General features: G+C 47.0%; 1 protein-coding gene across 1 annotated transcript in view; it reads left to right on the top strand.

Annotated features, from left to right (window-relative positions):
- Nucleotides 1-22732, top strand: part of cemip (cell migration inducing hyaluronidase 1) — a 213338-nt gene that overhangs the window by 92181 nt on the left and 98425 nt on the right. The window contains exons 3-7 of the mRNA XM_056278570.1: nucleotides 5472-5609; nucleotides 9660-9798; nucleotides 11780-12016; nucleotides 14549-14728; nucleotides 22516-22586. Of these exons, the coding sequence (XP_056134545.1) occupies nucleotides 5472-5609; nucleotides 9660-9798; nucleotides 11780-12016; nucleotides 14549-14728; nucleotides 22516-22586 (765 nt within the window). The remainder of the gene's footprint in view (nucleotides 1-5471; nucleotides 5610-9659; nucleotides 9799-11779; nucleotides 12017-14548; nucleotides 14729-22515; nucleotides 22587-22732) is intronic.

Here is a 22732-nt window from a genome sequence, read left to right as displayed (position 1 = left end):
ATCAAACCCACTCCCCCTACGGTGCTTGGACTGTTGACAGAGAGAGCCCCAGTAGAGACAAAGGGTTATCTTTGAATGAGAGACACCACCTGCCCAGCCATGGACAGCACCAGGGGACTGATATTTTTTCTGCTCTCTGGCCTTCATGCTTGAACCGAATAATGGGATGGGATCATTCAGGGACTGACTGAAATTATGGCTTGAGGCCATCCCCTTGGGTATAAACGCATATCTGTGCCCACAGTACACACACACACACACACACACACACACACACACATGGACAACAGAAATACACACACTCCATACTTACATGTGCACACACACACACTGACTTGCTCAGGCGGAATACATACAAACACAAGATAACATACCCACTTGTAATAGGTATGTATACAGTTAGAAAGTACTACAATTACCACATGTGTGGATGCATGTACAGTGAAGATTTTTTGGATTATATGTCGGTCGAATGCAGGTACATGTCTGCCTGTCAGCCATACCAACAGGTATTTGTCCCACTGAGAGTGTGGTGTGCCTATTTGTATGAGTTTGATTTGTGTGCTTTTCAATGTGTGTGTGTGTGTGTGTGTGTGTGTAAGAATAGCTTCGAGGCAAGGAAGAAATGCCAGTCTCACACTGTAATGGATCCTTGCTTCTCTCTCTCTCTGTCTCTCTCTCTCTTCCCCCTCTCTTCCTCTCTCTCGCTCTCTCTTTTTTGGGGGGCGGATTTCCCCCCCATTTTCTCCCCCATTGTACCTGGCCAATTACCCCACTCTTCCGAGTCGTCCCGCCTCTGCCGAGCCAGGGAGGGCTGCAGACTACCACATGCTTCCTCCGACACATGTGGAATCGCCAGCCGCTTCTTTTTTTTTTTTTTACCTGACAGTGAGGAGTGTCACCAGGGGGACGTAGCACATGGGAGGATCACGCTATTCTCCCCAGTTCCCCCGCCCCCCAAACAGGCGCCCCGACCAACCAGAGGAGGCGCTAGTGCAGCAACCAGGACACATACCCACATCCGGCTTCCCACCTGCAGACATGGCCAATTGTGTCTGTAGGGACACCCAACCAAGCCAGACGTAACACGGGGATTCAAACCGGCAATCCCCGTGTTAGCAGGTAGCAGAATAGACCACTGTGCTACCCAGGCTCCCCCCCCCCCCAGTCACGAAATCTACTTTCCCAGCCAGATTGGCTTTTATATCAGTTTTTCCATCAAAAGCTGCAGAACATTGAAAATAAGCATAAAAAACTGGCAGGGGGGACGATACATAAAGAGTGAAAAACGACTCATAGTCAGCTGTCGAACTGGCCAGCAACACCAGAACACAACAGCATGCTGCACAAACTGTGAATGAAGGTTTTATAGAAAATTACAGATTAAAATTGCAAATTGGGCACTTTTAGCGTTTTATGATTGAACCAGTCTACTCCTGCCACCTCGCCATTATAGAGCTTCCTGTCGAACTCAATGTCCGCCTCCAGAAGATGGATGGATCTAGCAGAGGCTCTGTCTGACAGGTTTTATTCTCTTCAACAGTCGTTACAGCTATAAAACACTCGTAGTAGTTATAAAGTACCACCTCACTGTTGGGTATGTCCATTATCATACTGCCTTAAAAATATAGCTGAGCAGTACTTGCTAATCCATAACATGGCCTGTATTTATTGTCATGTGTATATGTATCTCTGTTGTGTCCATTTTTTTGTTTGACTTTTTGCCATTTACATTCTATTGGGGTAGACATTTATAGTGTGCTTTCAGCTTCTTTCCTCCATTTCTGAGTGTTTGTAGTCATTTGAGTGTCACAGCTGTGAGATTTAATGCATTTGAACCAGTCTGCCCCGAACAAAGCTAGTGCATTGCGTTCTTAAGCAACACGTTTTGTATTTAACCGGCTCTCATCACAGACGAAATGTAGAGAAAGTCAGCAAAAACATTTGACACTGTGCAGCATCAGAACAATAGTGCTCATCACTATGGGATTCCCTAAAAAAATCTTTCATCATCACAATTCACTACATCCATTCAGCCACAAGAGCATTAGTGAGGTTGGGCACTTGTGTTGGGGAGAAGGCCTGGCTCACAGTGGGCGTTCCAGTTCCTCCCAAAGGTGTTGGATGGGGTTGGGGTCAGGGTTCAGTGAAGGCCAGTCAAGTTCTTCCACACCATCCATCCATCATCCATTATCCAAGCCACTTATCCCAATTGGGGTCGCGGGAAGCTGTAGCCTATTCCAGCAGTCAGTGGGCGGCTGGAGGGGAGACACCCGTGACAGCCCCCCACCACCACCACCTCAACCACCACCACACACACACACACACACACACACATTCACACCTAGGGACAATTTGGTACGGCCGATTCATCTGACCTACATATCTTTGGACTGTGGGAGGAAACCGGAGCACCTGGAGGAAACCCACACAGACACAGGGAGAACATGCAAACTCCACACGGAGGACGACCCAGGATAACCCCCGAGGTTGGACAACTCCGGGGTTCGAACCCCGGATCTTCTTGCTGTGAGGCGCCTGTGCTAACCACTGTACCACCATGCCGCCCCTCTTCCACACCAAACTCGGCAAACCATGTCTTTATGTACCCCACTTTGTGCACCGTGGCATTGTCATGCTTAAACAGGAAACGGCTTTCCCCAAACTGTTGCCACAGTGTTGGAAGCACACAATTCTCTAGAAGGACATTGGATGCTGTAGCATTGTTTCCCTTCACTGGGACTAAGGGGGCGAGCCCAAACCATGAAAAACAGCCCCAGACCATTTTTACTCCTCCACCAAACGTTATAGTTGGCACTATGCATTCGGGCAGGTAGCTTTCTCCTGGCATCCGCCAAACCCAGATTGGTCCGTCAGACTGCCAGATGGTGAAGCGTGATTCATCAGTCCAGAGAACATGTTTCGACGGCTCCAGACTCCAATGGCAGTGTGCTTTACACCACTCCAGTGCTTGGCATTGTGCATGGTGATCTTGGGCTTCTGTGCGGCTGCTCGGCCATGGAAACCCATTTCATGAAGCTCCTGACCAACTGTTCTTGTACTGACATTTCTTCCAGGATGTATGTATGTATGAACACATACATACACACTGATAGGCCAAAACATTATGACCACCTGCCTAATATGTTGTTGGTCCTCTGTGTGCCATCAAAACAGCGTTGACCCGCCGAGGCATGGACTCTACAAGACCCCTGAAGGTGTCCTCTGGTATCTGGCACCAACACATCAAAGCTTTCAAGTCCTGTAAGTTCTTAGGTGGAGCTGTTGTGGATGAGACTTCTCAGTCCAGCACATCCAACAGGTGCTCAGTCAGATTGAGATCTGGAGAATTTGGAGGCCAGAGCAACACCCTGAACACTTCATGTTCCTCAAACCTTTCCTGAACAATGTGTGCAGTGTGGCAGGGTACGTTATCCTGCTGAAAGAGGCCAGTGCCATCAGGTAATACCATTGCCATGAAGGGGGCTACCTGGTCTGCAACAATGTTTAGGTTTTTGGCACATGCCAAATTGACATCCACATAAATGCCAGCACCCAGGGTTTCCCAGCAGAACTTGCTCAGAGCATCACACTCCCTCCGCCTTGTCATCATCCCAGAGTGCATCCAGGTGTCATCACTTTCCCAGGTAAATGGCACACACGTACACGGCCATCCACGTGATATAGAGGAAAACAGGACTCATGGACCAGGTGACCTTCGTCCACTGCTCCAAGGTCCAGTTCTGATGCTCATGTGCTCATTGTAGGTACTTTTGATGGTGGACAGGGGTCATCATGGGGCCCTGACTGGTCTGTGGCTATGTAACCCCATAGGCAGCAGGGTGCAAGGCACTGTGTGTTGTGACACATTCCTTCCGTAACCATCATTAAAATGTTCTGTTACTTGTGCTACAGTAGACCTTCTGTCAGTTCGGACCAGACGGGATAGCCTTAATTGCCCTCGGGCATCAATGAGCCAGGGGCACCTGACACCCTGTTGCCGGTTTGGGGTTTGTCCCTCCTTAGACCACTGTCGGTAGATACTCCACACTCCTGACCAGGAGCATCCTACAAATATTGCTGTTTCAGAGATGCTCTGACCCAGTCGTCTGGCTATAACAATTTGTCAAAGTATGTCAGGTCTTTACTCCTGCCTATCTCTCCTGCATCCAACATGTTGACTGCGAAAACTGATCGTTCACTTGCCATCTAATCTACCCAGACCTTGACATGTGCCCTTGTTTGGAGATGAACAACATTATGTGGTTCACCTGTGACTGGTCGTAATGTTTTGGCTCATCAGTGTATGTATGTGTGTGTGTGTATATACACACCCATATCTCAGGTAGCTGGCTCTCTCTCTATTTATATGTATGTATATATATATGTATGTATATATATATGTATATATATATATATATATATATATAGCCAGCTACCTTGGATATGGGTGAGAATATTTTTTTTCCACCCCCAAAATAAAATGGCAAAGGGAGGACAATTTAGCATTTGCAAACATCTGTAACCAAACACATCTCTTCAGAATATACACCGCTTACATGCAATTGCGTGGCTGTTAATGTGGTCAAAGGAACTAATGAAAACTACATAATTGTGAGCTTTAAGGACTTTTATGTCTTTTCAGGACAATTTGCTTTAACTGAGCAGCAAGAGTTTGGAAGTGTGTGCTCCTTTCCGTTTTTCATATTGTTATTTTGTGCCTGTCCCTTTTGTCAATGCCATACTTTGTGTGCGCGTGCGTGCATGTGTGTGTGTGTGTGTGTGTGTGTGTGTGTTTGTACATAGCCAGGCTCCACACTAGAGCCAGAACAAGGACGGAGTTGTGCACAATCACGTAGAAGAAAACCAGTTGATTGCAGCTAGCCACTATCAGTCTGTGTTAGCCCTGTGGGAAATCTACTTGACAATCTGGGTCCCTGGCCAGTCAATGCCATTGATTGATCCATTAGGCAGCAGGGAGATGGAGTGACCATTACACTCAACTGGAGAGCAATAGATCTTGACCCTGTTGGTCAGGCTGGACAAACTATGCACGGCAGCTCAGTGGTACATTGACAATAACAGAGACAAACTTAGACGGGTTCATGAGTCACTCTCACTCTTGAGTGGGCAATCCAATATCCTCGGACGCTATTTTATCCTAATTTAGATTGTAAGACCACCGAGAGGAATACTCAACAGGTCAGAACCAGGAGAAATAAGAGAGACAAATATAGATCCGCTTTTCTCTCTCGATGGCTTAGAAATTTACTCTGTGACTGCTGTAAGTCACAGCGCTGTATAATGCCGGCCTTCAGCTGGCACCTTCGCCCAAAAACCTCTGTTACCGTCATTTTCAGCTTGCATTATCAGATAAAAATTAAACGAATTCTCTAAAAGAGGCTTGTTTTTTTACCTTCTTTTTTTTTTTAGACACTTTTCTGTTTTTTGTTTTTTTGTATCTCATCCAGTTTGCCCGGATAAGGAGCCGGGACTGCAGCCATGGAACCCAGGCCACAGCGAAGACCACCGCGTCACCATCGGCTACGGCAGGAAGGTCCTCCTCACTTCTTCAGCCACCGTCCACTCCATTGAAATCCACAGGGGAGGTAATTTACACAGTGATTCACATCCTGGACAGCATGTGATCTTTTGAGGCTCACATCAGCAATGTTACTCGGTCTGCACACCTCCACCTACGCAATATTAATCGTCTTCGCCCGTCACTTACACATAACATCACCGCCATACTCACTCACACCCTGGTTACATCCCGCATTTACTACTGCAATTCTATCCTCTTTGGTCTTCCCCTCAAGTGTCTTCATAAACTTCAGTTGGTCCAGAATCCAGCTGCCCGTATCAGTACCAGAACTCATTCCGTAGATCATATCACTCCTGTTCTTCAGCAACTCCATTGGCTCCCTTTTAAATACCGTACTGACTTTAAGATCCTGCTCCTCCCCTTTAAGGCCCTTAATAACCTAGCTCCTTCATATCGTTCTGAACTCCTTCACATCCACACACCCTCCCACACTCTCAGATCCTCTTCTGCTATCCAACTCACTACACCATCGGCCCGCTTGACTACCATGGGGTCTAGAGCCTTCAGTCGTTCTGCCCCCCCCCCCCGCCTATGGACCTCTCTTCCACAAGACATTCGCAACATTCTCTCTTTCAACCTTCAAGTCCCATCTCAAAACGCCCCTTTTCAAACTGGCATATTCAGTCTGATCCACACTTCATTGGGTTTTGTGCGGATGATGATTTTATACTTATCTGTTGTGTTAACTTTGTATTGTCTACCCTGCTTTGTTTTGATTTTATGCTGTCTGACACGGTGCTGCTGTGTTCTGAAAGGTGTCCTTGAGTGCTCTGAAAGGCGCCCACAAATAAAATGTATTATTATTATTATTATTACAAAGACAACTACCCCCTTGACTTAAACCATGAATTAATCCTTCTAATCTCCCATCCATTTTGTCCTTCCTTTTTTTTTTTTGAAAAAAAAAATTCAAAAATTTTTTGGGATTCCCCCCCCCCTTCTTCTACTTAATTTTACCCGTCCAATTACCCCCACTGTTCTGAGCCATCTCGGTTGCTGCTCCACCCCTCCCTGCCGATCCGGGGAGGGCTGCAGACTACCACATGCCTCCTCCGATACATGTGGAGCCGCTTCTTTTCACCTGACAGTGAGGAGTTTCACCAGGGGGAAGTAGCGCGTGGGAGGATCACGCTCTTCCCCCCCAGCTCTCCCTCCCCCCCAAACAGGCTGACCAGAGGAGGCGCTTGTACAGCGACCAGGACACATACCCACATCCGGCTTCCCACCCGCAGACACGGCCAATTGTGTCTGTAGGGACGCCTGACCAAGCCGGAGGTAACACGGGGATTCGAACTGGCGATCCCCGTGTTGGTAGGCAACAGAGTAGACCACTATGCTATCCGGACAGGCCTCATTTTCTCCTTCCTTTAACCATGTGTCTAGCTGTCTACACATTTCTGCCTTTTTTATATGTGCTGTGTGATTGTGTGGTGTTGTTGTTGTTGTTGTCTTTATTCATGCTCAATAATCCAGGTAAGAAAATGAAAGGAGGTTGAGTCGGTTCATCTGGATACAACGTTTATTGACAGATACGCTTCCTCACTCGTCTAAGTGACCTCGTCCAGATGAACACGAAACGTATCTGTCAATAAACGTCATATGCAGATGAACTGATTCAACCTCTGATGTTGCTGTCATTGTTGATGTGCACAAACGAGTCAGGAAAGGACACCGATGTTTCGCCGCGTGGACAAAATCACACGGAAAAATAGAACAACGACAATTACAAAGATTAAGAGAACAACAGCAACAACACGGTAGCATTATCATGACAATTCTGTACGTATAAATTCAACCTCGAGCGGGAATTAAGTGGTGACCTTTAAGCTAACTTGATGAATACATAATAGACAGACAAACATCTCTGATTGTTTATTTCACATTTTAGTATCAAGAAGCTCACTTTGAAGTTCAGGCTTTTTTGGGGGGGGGGCAGTTGGTCTAAAATTGACAAGGCCTGTTGTGTATGAGTCGGTATTGTTAACATAGTGGGTCTAAGAGCTTTTGACTGATAGATAAAGAGTCAACTTTGTGTTCTGATGGAATAGTACTTACTAAACAGTGTGTAGCACTTTTAGTATGCACTATAAACTTCCTAGCATGTAGTACATAGAGTATTTGGACACAGCCCTACTCATTTTTTTTTTTTTTGGTTGATTTTTTCCCCCTTTTCTCCCTAATTGTACTTGACCATTTACCCTATTTTCCGAACCGTCCAGGTCGCTGCTCCACCCCCTCTGCTGATCCGGGGAGGGCTGCAGACTACCACATGCCTCCTCCCATACATGTGGAGTCGCCAGCCGCTTCTTTTCACCTGACAGTGAGGAGTTTCACCAAGGGGACATAGCGCGTGGGAGTATCACGCTATTCCCCCCAGTTCCCCCTCCAAACAGGCGCCCCAACTGACCAGAGGGAGGCGCAAGTGCAGCGACCAGGACACATACTCACATCCGGCGTCCCACCCGCAGACACGGCCAATTGTGTCTGTAGGGACGCCCGACCAAGCTGGAGGCAACACGGGGATTCGAACCGCCGATGCCCGTGTTGGTAGGCGACGGAATAGACCGCTATGCCACTCGGACCCCCGAGCCTTGCTCAGATTTGGGGTCCCGTGGAAAGTGCTTTCAAAAAATACCGTGGTTCAGTTTTGTTGTTGCCTCCATTAAAAGGGTCCCTGCTGAAATAATGGGACCATATTTTATAAACTTTCACTTTCTGGATTTTAATATAATAACAACTGAATTGCGCAAAAACCCCCTGTCGATTAGCAGAAAATATAAATGGGCGGTGGTTAACAATAATAGCAATAGGCTGCCGGAAAGCCGTTATGTAAATTAGCAGAAAATACACGTGGAGAGCACTTAATGCACCAAGGAGCTAAACCGTTAGATGGGGGAGACGCACGTCTGCGCCTAATGGCCTCTTTCATACAACATCTCACGGGAAATTGCAAGAAAAGATGTAGAAGAAGAGGAATAAGAACAAGAGAGGAATAAATCGACTGTCCATATGAACTAGAAGAACAACAACCTTTCAGATGTGGTCTTGATTGCGGTAAAAGCGGCCTTGTGACATTTTTGTTCTCTAATTTTGTTTCAAAGCTGCAACACGGGTTTGAATCCGGATCCTCGGTAGAGTCAAAGCAGTGATGTTCAGCCATCTGAGCTGTGGTTTAAGTAAAGCCGTTTGAATTGGAGAGCTGGCTACAGAGATGCTCGCCAGCTGCTCGCTGTGTGTGTGTGTGTGCAGCTTTTTGTTTATGTGTGTTTGCTCGCAACTTTATTACGGTTGTTGTGTGTTTGCCTGAATATGTATGTGTTTGTGTGGAGAGCCTCAGTCCACGGCCTTAAATGGTTTGAAGAGCAGCAGGTGTGGTCGGGCTGTTGCGATAACTAAATCCTATCCCTTATATTTCTGCAGCGTTTCTGCACAACCAGGATTCGGCCCTTTAGGCGTTTACCATAAGATGCCACTTCTAACACGAAGTTGTAGATGACCCAGAAGCTGCTGTTGAATTCTCTCTTGTGAAAATCTTAATCTCGGCCTCCGGGTGGCGTGGCGGCCTATTCCGTTGCCTACCAACTCGGGGATCGCCGGATTGAATCCCCCTGTTACCTTTGGCTCGGTCGGGCGTCCCTACAGATAAAATTGGCCGCGTGTGCGGGCGGGAAGCCGGATGTGGGTATGTGTCCTGGTTGCTGCACTTGCGCCTCCCCTGGTCGGTCGGGGTGCCTGTTCGGGGGGAGGGGGGAACTGGGGGGAATGGTGTGATCCTCCCACATGCTACGTGCCCCCTGGTGAAACTCCTCACTGTCAGGTGAAAAGAAGTGGCTGGCGACCCCACATGTATGGGAGGAGGCCTGTGGTAGTCTGCAGCCCTCCCCGGATCGGCAGGGAGGGGTGGAGCAGTGACCAGGACGGCTCAGAAGAGTGGGGTAATTGGACGGGTACAATTGGGGAGAAAAGGGGAGAAAAAAAATCCAAAGAAAAAATCTTAATCTCTCTCTCTCTCTCTCTCTCTCTCTCTCTCTCTCTCTCTCTCTCTCTCCTGCAGGAAAGCTTGTGATTGGTGATACAAACCGGTCCATCCTGCTGCGTGCAAAACATATCCACATTGGGAACAAGGGAGAGCTGCACATCGGGAGCCGAGATTGCCCTTACAAAGGCAACCTCACCATTTCTTTATTTGGCAGGTACGGTCAGGTGTGGCGAATAGGCAGTGTGACTACATAGCATGCTTTAGATTTGGCATCGTGGAATTCATCATTAAGCTTATATATCATATTTTGGGGCGGAAATTGTTTTTCTCAGGAGATGTTGACAGTCGGGCTTGTGCTTGCCAAGTAAGAAGTGATAACTGTTTCAGATTATTTTGTAAAAAAAAATCAATATTTCAAAAAAATTGGGTGAAGAGTACTGTTTACTTTGAATATGTTGGGGGGGGGGGGCTGTCCCCGAACAGGTCGTTTTGGAAAAAGCCTTAATTAAGTTGCAAGAAAGTGAGACGTAAACCCCACCCAGAAGATAGTGTGCAGCAATATATCCTGGATACAAATCTGTCATGACGTTTAACTGTGCCAGCTAGGTCAGAGTTGCATCACAATGCCGGATTTGTGTCACATAAATTTCCCGTTCCGCGGAGTACCAGACTGGATAATGTAGCTTGCACCACATCAATTTTACCTGCTCATGTCGGCGTAAACACCTCGGCCAGCTGTGCTGCTTCAAATGCAACGCAAAGAACAAGTTGTAACCAGTTACCCCCGTCCTGTGTTTGCTGAATTATTCAGCAAAACTGGAGGAGTGCACTCAGTGGTGCAGATCCCCGCCAGGCGTGCGCATCTCCCCGTCTTCCCACACAGACACAACAAAACGGGGTTTTTCTGCTTTTCCTGCCATTATAAGACTTTTGTCCAAGTCGAGTGAATGTGAAATATGAAAATCTACCTGATAAAAACGTGTTGCTTGTCAGTCTGTGGATGTGCAGCCTCCTACACGGACCCTCGCATGAAAGCGACCGAGTCTGACGTGAAGTGACTGAGATCAGGCTATCGTGATATCAAAAGCCTCATTAAAAGGCTTCAGATGTGCTCAGCCGTCACGGTTTTCATGATATGACACGAATGAAGGGGGGACGGCTGCTCTGCTGGCTGACTTTCATTCATAAAACAACGTGCGGTGAATTCGGGGGGACAGCCGGGAACTGCCGCAGCCCGGGTTGCGAACCCGGGTCTCCCGCACCACGGGCGACTTCGTTAACCAGTCGATGAAAGGGTCCGACCCGTTAGCCAAGGGCTAGCGAGTCTAGTCATCTGTGGCTCCGCCATGGGAAATCTTTATTGTAGACGATTTCCAGCTGGGACTAATTAATCCTACTATAGGTCCAGTAGTTTGCGAGATTAGCCACGGACACACACGCACACACAAACCAAACGCACAATCTCCTCCAGGCTACTGCCTGGCAGAGATAATGAATGCTGTCTTTGTCTCCAACCCTTTCAAAACTTCTAATTTCTCCATAAATCACCGTGTCAGAGCCGATGACAGCGACACGGAGCACGACCAGACTCCTCTCTAACGCATCTTCACGTTGAAAGGAAAGCCTTGGCTCTAAATGATCAAAATTCGCTCTTCATCAGGAGGCAAGCCGCTGCTTATCACACGTGGTTTTTCATCCACTGAGACAGCTGATGGGTTCTTGGGCGCACATTAAGCCGTTTAGCAGATTTGCAATACTTGCTATCATGATTACCTCACAACTGTTAAAGCAAAATGAAAATAATGCACAAATATAAGCCACGTTTGTTTTTTGTTTTTGTTTTTTTTGCTGTTGTATAGTTGCAATTGACGTAATAAGACAACTGAAAAACCAGATTTTCAATCATACCCAGCTTAATTCAATTATATCCAGCTTAATTCAGTTATATCCAGCTTAATTCAGTTATATCCAGCTTAATTCAATTATATCCAGCTTAATTCAATTACATCCAGTTTAATTGTGCAATAGAAAAAACTGACTTCAACGTCAACACAACTTTTAAATCAGAACAAGCTGTGGCAAGTAACCCTTAATCTTCCACTCTCTTTATTCACTGAATTACACAATGGAGCAAAGTCATTCACAACTCTGTCCTTTTCACACATGTCTAATTTGTCCATCTGTGCCGGCCTCAGATCTAATGACACTGACACGGAGCACGGCTATTTTGGACGGAAGTTTATCGGCGTGGGGACGGGGGGGACCCTGGAGATCCATGGAGAGAAGAAGCTGTCTTGGACCTTCCTCAACAAGACCCTCCACCCTGGGGAGAGTAATGAGAACATCTACCTGTTCCAGAGGGGCTGGGGCAACCGGGGCATCATCGTCCACGTCATCGACCCCAAGACTGGGAAGGTGCTCCACAATGACAGGTACAGCCAGGGCTGGGGGGGTAGGGGGATTCTAGTGACGGCGTCACGTAGTCATGATACAGAAATGAAGTATCTGCATCCAACCCATGTTATGTTTAAAAAACAAAACACAAGTATTCAGATTAAAGTTAGTTTGTAAATTTAGAGAATACATTTAGAATACTGGGCGGCACGGTGGCACAGTGGTTACTGTGGTCGCCTCACAGCAGGAAGGTCCTGGGTTCGAGCCCCGGGGTAGTCCAACCTTGGGGGTCGTCCCGGGTCGTCCTCTGTGTGGAGTTTGCATGTTCTCCCTGTATTTGCGTGGGTTTTCTCCGGGTGCTCCGGTTTCCTCCCACAGTCCAAAGACATGTAGGTTAGGTGAATCGGCTGTACTAAAATTGTCCCTAGGTATGAATGTGTGTGTGTGTGTGTGTGTGTGTGTGTGTGTGTGTGTGTGTGTGTGTGTGTGTGTGTGTGTGTGTCGGCCCTTTGTGATGGCCTGGTGGCCTATCCAGGGTGTCTCCCTGCCTTCTGCCCAATGAATGCTGGGATAGGCTCCAGTATCCTGCGACCCTAGCATAAGTGGCTTGGAAAATGGATGGATGGATGGATGGATGGATGATCCCCACCATTAATAAATCTGAGGAAGCTACCTTACATTTCAGTGAATTTAGACACCGAGTCCTTCAGTTTGGCTCACATTAGCTCGTATGAGGCTGTAACTGTCATGAGTTCGATCCAGTCTCTTATAACAAGGTGTGCTTGTATTTTCCCAATTCTTTAGTATAATCCTTGCTGCATTAAGAAAGCCTGCAAGGGCTAACCCAGACTGTGCCTTTATAAGTCCAGCTGGTAGAACAGATACGCATGTCTCCGAGAAGGCAAAAAAACGTGGCGAGTTTGGCAAGGGCTGATCCAACAACCACCCCTCAGTTGCCCCAACCCCTCGGGTCCAGAATGGGGAAACCAGAGGACAGTCCCACATGAGGTGTAGAAAAGTACCCATAGCACTGTTACATTTTCAGTGCTCATTGCTTTGAATTAGACCAAGCTCTTTAAGTCTGACTGGAGTCCAGTAATGTCTATGAATTATTCTATGATGTATACATTTGCTCTTACTGTCCCTCACTGGCCAACCCATGTTACAGACAATAGTCTCCCAGACCTCTTGTTCAAGCTCGGTGTCCAGGGCTGTTTGCCATATTAAATCAGACAGTCTTTTAAAAAAACCATGAAATATTTTCACATCATCATGTGCACATTTCCTCCACCACATGCCGGTGGAACACAGCAGTAAGTGGCAGCTCATACTGAGATAATGGCATGGAGACCGAAACTTCCCATATTGCACTTTGGCAGCTTGGATAGACGTTCTGAGCGGCGGCCACGTCATAACCTCATGGAGTCAGAATAATTGACGCCATCTATGTGGAGCTATTGTAGCTAAAACTGCTAAATACCAGACGCCAAACTACCTTCACGTCAGTGAAGTATTTTGACAGAGCGCAAAAGTAATTCCTCCGTGTGTATTTTCTCCCAGCACTCTCTCTTCGGGGGCTGCGTCTGATATACTGTGAGCAGATTTGAGAATTAGATGATGTTCCGAGCCAGGTGGCAGTTTAATGTGCTGCAGAGATGGCCTCTCCCCCGGCACCGTATGCATTACGTAGCCTAGTTTACTGGAGTCATCAATTTAATTACAGTCTGCCGAGTGTAAAATAAATAAATAAACAAATAAATGGAATTTTAAAAAATAAACAGAGAGGTCAAACAAGAGGTTTGTGAGAGTTGTGCTAGCCAGCTGCCAGCCTACAAATGGAGAAGTTACAGATCCAGCTGTTTAACATGCTTTAAGCCTCCTACAGACTGTGCGATTTTAGCAGTCCTACGTGTAAGTTTATTGCAAGCCACACTGTGCGATGCGGACCTAATAAACTTGCGTACGACATCCAGTGTGATGTATGTAGACTGTACGATAACACCTAGTGAATCGCAGGCTACGACGCAAGTCCATAAAAACGTCATCAGTGCCGCATCAGCGCGCGTAATCAGTCTACGCCGCCGAGTCCTTTCAGTAGTCGCCGCAGCTTGTTTTGCTCGTTTTGTTGCTCGTTTTGTTGAATCCATCGCATTTTGGTCACGGATGCTGACAGTCTGTTTGTGTTCAGTGCGTCATTTCATGCTGCATTTCTATTGGTTGGTTAGTAGACGTAGGTCGTAGCAGCAGTCACGCTGTGAGATGGTCATCCTAAGTTTCTGACACTGTCAGAATTTTGTCCCAGGTTGTCTTCGGTCGCAAGGCCGTAACAACGGCCGTGTTTGAATCCACCTCACAGTGCGACGTAGAACCACCGTTCTGGAGCCACGACCAAAGATATCGCCACGTTTAGTCATCGTTGGTCTGAGACGGCCCAGATCGCACAGTCTGTAGGAGGCTTGGAAACTCAGTCCAGTCCCAGACAGCCACGGGCGCTAGATGGGTGAACCTCATAAACTGCCTGCTCACTGTACTAAATGTTATTTGTCTTCTGTCCACCTCTGCACATACAGATTCGACACATACCGTAGTAAGGACGAGAGTCGTCGCCTGGCCCAGTATGTGGATGCGGTGGAGCCGGGGCTCATCTTGGCCCTGGTGGTCAATGACGAGGGCTCCAACAACCTGGAGGACACAGCCAAGAAGAGCCTGTCCGAGCTGGGCAGTCAGCACATTGACCGGCTGGGATTTCGGTAGGGAAGACATAGCCAGAGTGATACCTAGACCTATAACTGCATGTCCACAGACTCTATACAACCACAGAAATCTGTTGCGGGATTTTGTGTTTGTTTTTTTCTTCTTCTCAGTTTTATGTTTCCATTGTCAACACTGAAGTAGATGGGGATTCCAGTGAATCACTGAGGAAAGTTTACAAGTTGAGACGAGTCTTAGTGAAAAGTTATCTTTTCCACTTATATTCATACCATCCATCCATCCATCCATCCATCCATCCATCCATCCATCCATCCATCCATCCATCCGTTATCTGAACTGCTTACATTCTTTCAACATTCAGACAATCTCTACTTAACAAGTCCACACCGTGGCCCAGTACAGATCCAGTTTGGGCCAAAAAGCTGGCTCAGTGTAGACATCTCACCTTGACCTTGTGGTACTGGCTCAGTGTGGGTAGCTGAAATCTATTTTGGCAAGCCCTTATTAACACAAGCCGACCCTGTCTGCTGTTCGTAGACCCTTGTTGTGTAAGCGAACACACTGGTCTGGTGTTGATGCAGAACTGGCCCGGCGCTGTTGTCCTAGTCTGTGCTTCCAGGACTTGGAGAAATTCATTAAAACCTAATTTGATATATTAAGCCCATAACCTAAAAAGGGGCTGTTGGGATTTTATTTTATTTTTTTGTACAAATAAGTTCAAGATGTAATTTGGGGTCTAATGACACATTAAACTCGGGGCCATGAGTGGTTTCTGTGTCTCGGAGCGAGTTTCTTGGTGCTTTTCTGCAGTAAAGCCAAACAGTTCTGAGCACGGAAAGAAACGACTCCAGCGGCATTTCAATTAGCGCACAGTTTGGCATGGAATGGCTCCAAACGGCACTCATTTCTGGGTTTTTGACACCGTTTTGATGACCATGTTTAACCTGGTTTCGCCAATAAGGGCTTATTGACACTGGCATTAAGTTATTGATTTTTACACTGACGTCACATCTATTAACGCCACATCTGATATAATTTTGATGTGCTACAACACCACATCCTGCAACAGCTTGTACGGAAATCGCGATGGGAAGTCGTTTGTGTTTTTCAATCAGAAAACAAAAGAATGTTTGAATCTGTGTCTCGGTTGGCGGAGGAGACATTGGCGGCAGCATGTAGACAGACGCCGTTGCTTGGCATCATTTGTTGTAGTCGTAGGGAGGTTTTCTGTCCAATTTCCTAGTCTGGATTTCAGGTCCAGCGCAAATAGAAACACAAACAGTAACACTTGGCTTCTGGCCTCATCACAACAATGGGAAAAAATGTACCTAACCTCATTCTGATGTTCCAGCCATGTCATGGCAGGTACAGGAATTGGGAACCCCAAGTGTATATGCGGTAACAGGTGAAACAGAAGGTTTAATATCATTAACACATGAGGTTAGATGACGGTAACATTGTGGTGACATGGTACAGATGTGGAACGCCCTGACAACGAACCAAAGCCAAACTTAACCACACAGAAACTTGACTGAATAATTATTTTATAATATATATGATTATAAATTATAATATGTAATTATAAATGCTGCCTGCTGCCCAATGACTGCTGGGATAGGCTCCGGCATCCCCGCGACCCTGAGAGCAGGATAAGCGGTTTGGATAATGGATGGATGGATGGACCCCTGTGTGTGTGTGTGTGTGTGTGTGTGTGTGTGTGTGTGAGTGTTTAGTGTGTTTAAGTGTGTGTGTGTGTGTGTGTGTGTAAACCTTCCCTTAATTTTAGTGTTGAGATCATGTGTGAACCGTTGGCGTTGCCAGGTTATTTTGCTGGGGCTTAAACCCGGAAGTCTTGAGTGTAGCCCTGAATATGATTTTAAATGTAAGCCTATGTGAAGCCCGACCAAAAGAAATGTAACGTGTGTGAATGTCTGATAGCCTTCGTAATACGTGACACAAGTTAAAGCGGGAAGAGACGAGTAGAGGAGAAATGGCAGAGCTGCAGGAAAGAAAAAAAAAACAACTCAGTCTTTTTGGATTTTTCCACAAGAGAAGGAAGGGTAAGAATTTAGCCTGTGTAGTAGCTTTTCAATAATGGTTAGAATTGCCTTTTGATTTATGATATGAAATGGATTCGGCACCGACGATCACGATGAAGAGAAGCTCTCTTCATCGTGATCGTAGGTGCCGTTTAGCTAGAGGGCCATACTCGTCTGACTCCACAGCAGACTTTTATTGTCCTTTAACAGGGTTTTTCTCATAAATAAATCAAAATTTCCATGAAACAAACTAAAACAGTAACGACTCCTTCATACTAGTTACTAACTTTACTAATGTTTTTAAGCAATTCATAATTAATCTGGAGAGTAAACAACAGGTTTTGAGGTGCACATTTCAATTTTTCAACGAGTAAGACATGTACTTCGAATGTAAATAAGGTACCAGAGTGCATAAAAAAGCATCAAAATAGAGCTTGTTTATCCAAAACATTTTCTGGGGGAGGATCCTCCCCCCAGACCCCCCCTACAGAAGCCCGGGCTAAGCCCCGAATGCCTTCAAATCCTGGAAACGCCCCTGGTGAACGCGAGCCAAAGTCGGGAAATCAAGATGGCCGAAATGATAAATAAAAGCGTGGCAGCCGAGATGCTGTAGTTTTAAGATATGAATAGACCTACGTGAGCAGGGGATGAGATGGGGTCTCGAGAGAATAAACGCTGCCCGTGAACCGGGGAACCCCACCACCAGTGCCGGGGGTGAAGCATCCCGAGCGTGCGCTGCATCCCGTCGCACAGCCGGCCGTGTGCAACCTGACCTCAAATAGTTGTGTGTGTATAGCAGAGCACAGTGTCAGTAATTCATAGGTCGGTTTAAGAGTCCTCTTCCTTTTTCCTCTTCCTCTCTTATGTTTCTTTCGTATGATCTCACGCTCTTTGTCTCTTCTCCGTCTGTCTCTGTCCGTCTCCGTCTCTGTCATAAACACTCCTCTCACCACCAAAATCCCCCCACAATGATTTGTAGAGTGTGGCGTCTCGGTGCGGCTAATCCCGTTCCGTGAGGCCAAACACCGCTCTATCTCTTTCTGCAGAGGGCTGTTTAGAGGAAAGCCGAGTGGGAGAGACGGGGGGGGGGGGGGGGACCAGGCCTGTCAATCTCTGTATTAGTATTTGAGGAATGCATGGGAAATGGAAACTTAATCGTGCCAGGATATAAAAAAAAAAACCCTGTGAGCCATGTTAGGATTCTGACATGAGGATGTTTAGTGTGACTTGGGTAAATATATTTTTCATGCATTCCTGCAGCAAGCCTCCGCCGTGCTTATTTGTGTTGTCTCCTGTGCAGTGATGACTACTGGATAGGATGGTGGAGCATGATAACAGACAGGTGTGCGTGTGTGTGTGTGTTTTGTATAGGACTAGATGTCTAAACAACTCCTTGTGTTTTGCTATGAGGTGGAGACACCAGTGAGTCTTGGTTGTGTGGGTCCTGTGTTAAGCCTTTAAGCCTTCAAGACAGTTAGTGTTATGAAACTTAATGCTGCTGATTAAACCACAGGAATCATTATCAGAGGCAGAGAGACAGACAGACAGAGATAGACCAGAGAGACAGAGATACAACAGAGAGAGCGAGACAGAGACAGAGATAGACCACAGAGAGAGAGAGAGAGACAGAGATACAACAGAGAGAGCGAGAGAGAGAGAGAGACAGAGACAGAGATAGACCACAGAGAGAGAGAGAGAGACAGAGATACAACAGAGAGAGCGAGAGAGAGAGAGAGACAGAGACAGATACAACAGAGAGAGCGAGAGAGAGAGAGACAGACAGAGACAGAGAGACAGATACAACAGAGAGAGTGAGAGAGATAGACCAGAGAGACAGAGATACAACAGAGAGAGCGAGAGAGAGAGAGACAGACAGAGAGACAGAGACAGAGATACAACAGAGATAGACCAGAGAGAGAGAGACAGAGAGACAACAGAGAGAGTGAGAGAGAGAGACAGAGACGGAGAGACAGAGATAGACCACAGAGAGAGAGACAGAGAGAAAGAGAGACAGAGACAGAGAGACAGAGATAGACCACAGAGAGAGAGAGACAGAACAGAAAGACAGAGATAGAGAGAGACAGAGATACAACAGAGAGAGCGAGAGAGAGACAGACAGACAGAGAGACAGAGATAGACCACAGAGAGAGAGAGAGCGAGAGAGAGACAGAACAGAAAGACAGAGATAGAGAGAGACAGAGATACAACAGAGAGACAGAGATACAACAGAGAGAGAGAGACAGAGAGAAAGAGAGACAGAGCCAGAGAGACAACAGAGAGAGCGAGAGACAGACAGCGATGATTGCACAAAGTAAGGAGGGAGAATTTTACATTTAATTTTTTTCCAATTTGCACTTTCATCAGTGATTATGCGTGCATGCCTCGGAGGATGGAGGGATGGATGGGATGGATGGGACCAGGGTGGGGAGACAGAGGGATGGCTGAGTAATGGCTCTTGTCGCCTTCTCGCCAAGACGAGGCTGCCAAAGTGGCCGGTGCGAGAGTCGCTGGGAGAAGAGCGCTGTTATTTGCGGTGCGCTTAGGGACATTTTAATAAGCCGTGATTTATGAGAACCACGTAGACTCTGCAACCCGTTCTCAGTTATGCAATTACGTTGCACATGCTATGGACGTTACCATGTTACAGACACAATTGGCCGTGTCTGCGGATGGGAAGCCGGACGTGGGTGTGTGTTCTGGTCGCTGCACTAGCGCCTCCTCTGGGGGGAATAGCGTGATCGTCCCACGCGCTGCGTCCCCCTGGGGAAACTCCTCACTGTCAGGTGAAAAGAAGCGGCTGGCGACTCCACATGTTATCGGAGGAGGCATGTGGTAGTCTGCAGCCCTCCCCGGATCAGCAGAGGGGGTGGAGCAGCGACTGGGACGGCTTGGAAGAGTGGGGTAATTGGCCGGGTACGACTGGGGAAATCCCCCCCCCCCAAAAAAAAAGACAAGATTTTAAACAACTACCAAGAGTGGGGTAATTGGACAGGTACAACTGACAGTTGGGGAGAATGGTGGGGGGGGGGGGCATTTCACACGGGGCACTTATTCTGCACACAACCCAGGAGTCATTGTGTAACTCAGCACCTTCACACTAGGACTGGGTGATGTTGACAAAATCTAATATCACCATATTTTTGACTGCATAACTTGATATATATAATGTGATGGTGTTTTGGGGGATGGCTGTTGGTGCTTTCATGAGATATTTACACACAAGAAAATGTTGAGAAATCATTAGTAATGTGAATATGATGACAAAGAGTGATGAGTTTAAGACCAGGGAATGGCAAGATTTAAGTTGTTATGACCACCAACCACAATAATTCACCATATCTGGTCTCACAATGTGGATATTATATCCATGTGTTATTGCCCGGCCCCATGTCCTACCCATTCCCACAACAGCAGTGACACAACAGCACATTTTATATGCCCCCACATATTGGTTTGCCGGGTTCCCTCTGCAGTCTTCACTTCGCTTCATATACATACACGGTTACACACACACACACGACAACCTGAGTATTCTAACAGGAATGATGCATGCTGGGATAGCTAGTATGCCATGCAGACTTCCCCCCCCGGGGGGGGGGTCTATCAGCTTCTCACTCCCCAATATCAACATCATTACCAGGCCTGAGAACTGTGCATGTGTGCGTGCATGCATGTGTGCATTTGTGTCAGTTTGTGTGTCGCAAAGTGACGGTCTAATGCAGTCTTCCCACTCTAGCTGTCTTTCTATCCATCAATCCTCAACGCCTCTGAAATTCCTTCCCCACTTTTTCACGTGCCGTGCCCCTTACGTATCCCCCCTCTGTGTGTTAGAGCCTCTCCAGTCTCCCCTACCTTCTTCTTCTTCTCTGTTTCTCTCTACATATTCTTCCATTAAACATGACTCTTCAGTCTCCTCTACCTTCTTCTTCTCTGTTTCTCTCTACATATTCTTCCATTAAACATGACTCTTCAGTCTCCTCTACCTTCTTCTTCTCTGTTTCTCTCTACATATTCTTCCATTAAACCTGATTCCGGCACACCTAGAGAGTGCGAAGACTCGACTACAACTAGTTTTTATTGATTTCTCCTCGGCTTTGAATCCAGCGGCGTCACAGTTTAGCAGGGAGGTTAGAGAGCATCCGCAGCATTGATCCTGGCCTCAGATGCTGGCTGATGGATTTCTTGATTGAAAGGGTGCAACGCGTGAAGGTTAATGGCGTTTTATTAGATGTTCTTTTTTTCTCCCTCCACTGGATCACCCCAGGAGTGCGTCCTCTCGCCTCTGTTATTTGTCTAGACTAATGCACGCCAAAGCCAGTATGTCAGGCATCATATCATTAATTCACTGGCGAGTCTCAGCAGTGATGAGCCTGGAGTGGCAGAATTCCCAGACTGGTGCAAGTCGTCATTCTTGGACATCAGTGGGTCCAAAAGTAAAGAGGTGACAATAGATGGTGGAAAGAAGCCTACAATTATCGCTCCTGTGGTGATTAATGATCCGTCTGTTGAGTTTGTGCAGCAGTGGAACTGTAATTGATGACAAGCTGACCTTCGACCTTCGTGTGGATGCCGTGTGTAGAAAAGTCCATCAGCACATGAACTTTTATCGTAAACTTAGAAGTTGTTTTTTTTTTTTTTTGGCTTTTTCTCCCCCAGTTTACTCGACCAATTACCCCACTCTTCCGAGCCGTCCCGGTCGCTGCTCCGCCGCCTCTGCCGATCCGGGGAGGGCTGCAGACTACCACATGCCTCCTCTGATACATGTGGAGTCGCCAGCCACTTCTTTTCACCTGACAGTGAGGAGTTTCACCAGGGGAACGTAGTGGAGTTGAACCGGCGATCCCCGTGTTGGTAGCTTAGAAATTTTAATGTTGGCAATCCCTTCATGAAAATGCTTTATTGAATCGGTACTCACATTCTCCTTTGTCAGCTGGTACGGGTCACCTACCCTTAAAGACAGACACACATTGTAGGGTATGGTCAAAGTGTGCAGCAAAATTGCAGACACAACCTTGAATGACCTCCGTAGGACTTTGTAGAAGGCCCAGTCAGTCCTGGCTGGTCCTAGCCACCCCCGTCCAAGGAGTTCAGGTTGCTTCCGTCTGGCCACAGATACAGTCTGCCAACACGCAGGACCAGTACACTTCAGAAGTCATTTGTCCCGGCTGCCATTGGCCTTTTAAGTATGTCAGTGGGATTTTTATATTGTATTTAGATGAAGATGAAGATTTAGAAGATGGCGGCGTGAATTCACGTTTGCAGCGGGCTCGCCCAGTTCCGTCCATGCAGTGTGTTTGTCCATGTCTGCGTTTGATGGCTGGGAGAGCTTGGTCTGTTGCGTCCTGTGGGCCCAGGGACCACGGCCTTGCCTGGAGCTGCGCCAGACGAGGAAACACCGAGGGCGGTCTGACAGGATGCGGAAGTGGGGCAGGCTAAGCTAACTGCTAACCCATGTAGACCGGCAGTTCCGACAGTCATCCTGGCTGTCGTTCGTTCCCTTGGACAGTGATTTTTTTTTTTTTTTTTGGATATATGTGTTCTTGTAGTTCTTGTAGTTTGTGGATGTGTTTTTGTCTTTGTGTTGCACTGCTGAAACGACAAATAAAGTGTTCCTGATTTATTGTCCATTTATTATTGTCTGTCTGATGGTTATGTGTTCGTGCTGACTGTACAACAAATTGCCCCTCGGGGATAATACAGATATCTTTGATTTCCGTCCTCCTCTCTGTTTGTCTGTCTGTCTGTCTCTTTCTCACATTTCCTTCTGTACACCTTCCCCTTGCTAGGCACCCCTGGACTTTCACTGTGGTGAAGGGCAACACGTCCTCTGCTGTGGAGGACCACGCGGTCTATCAAGGTATGGGTGACCTCTCTCCTGCCCACTTTATCTACCCTGCTGTCAGCAGGTCTCGCTGCACGCTAGCGTGCACTGTATATATATATATAAAAACGTATCCACTAGTATATTGTAGACCACTAGCAGACACTGTCCTGCAGAGCAAC

Source organism: Lampris incognitus, chromosome 4, assembly GCF_029633865.1.
Source record: "Lampris incognitus isolate fLamInc1 chromosome 4, fLamInc1.hap2, whole genome shotgun sequence".
Lineage (NCBI taxonomy): Eukaryota > Metazoa > Chordata > Actinopteri > Lampriformes > Lampridae > Lampris > Lampris incognitus.
The sequence above is the reverse complement of the archived record's forward strand: the minus strand, read 5'-3'. Positions and strand labels throughout refer to the sequence as shown.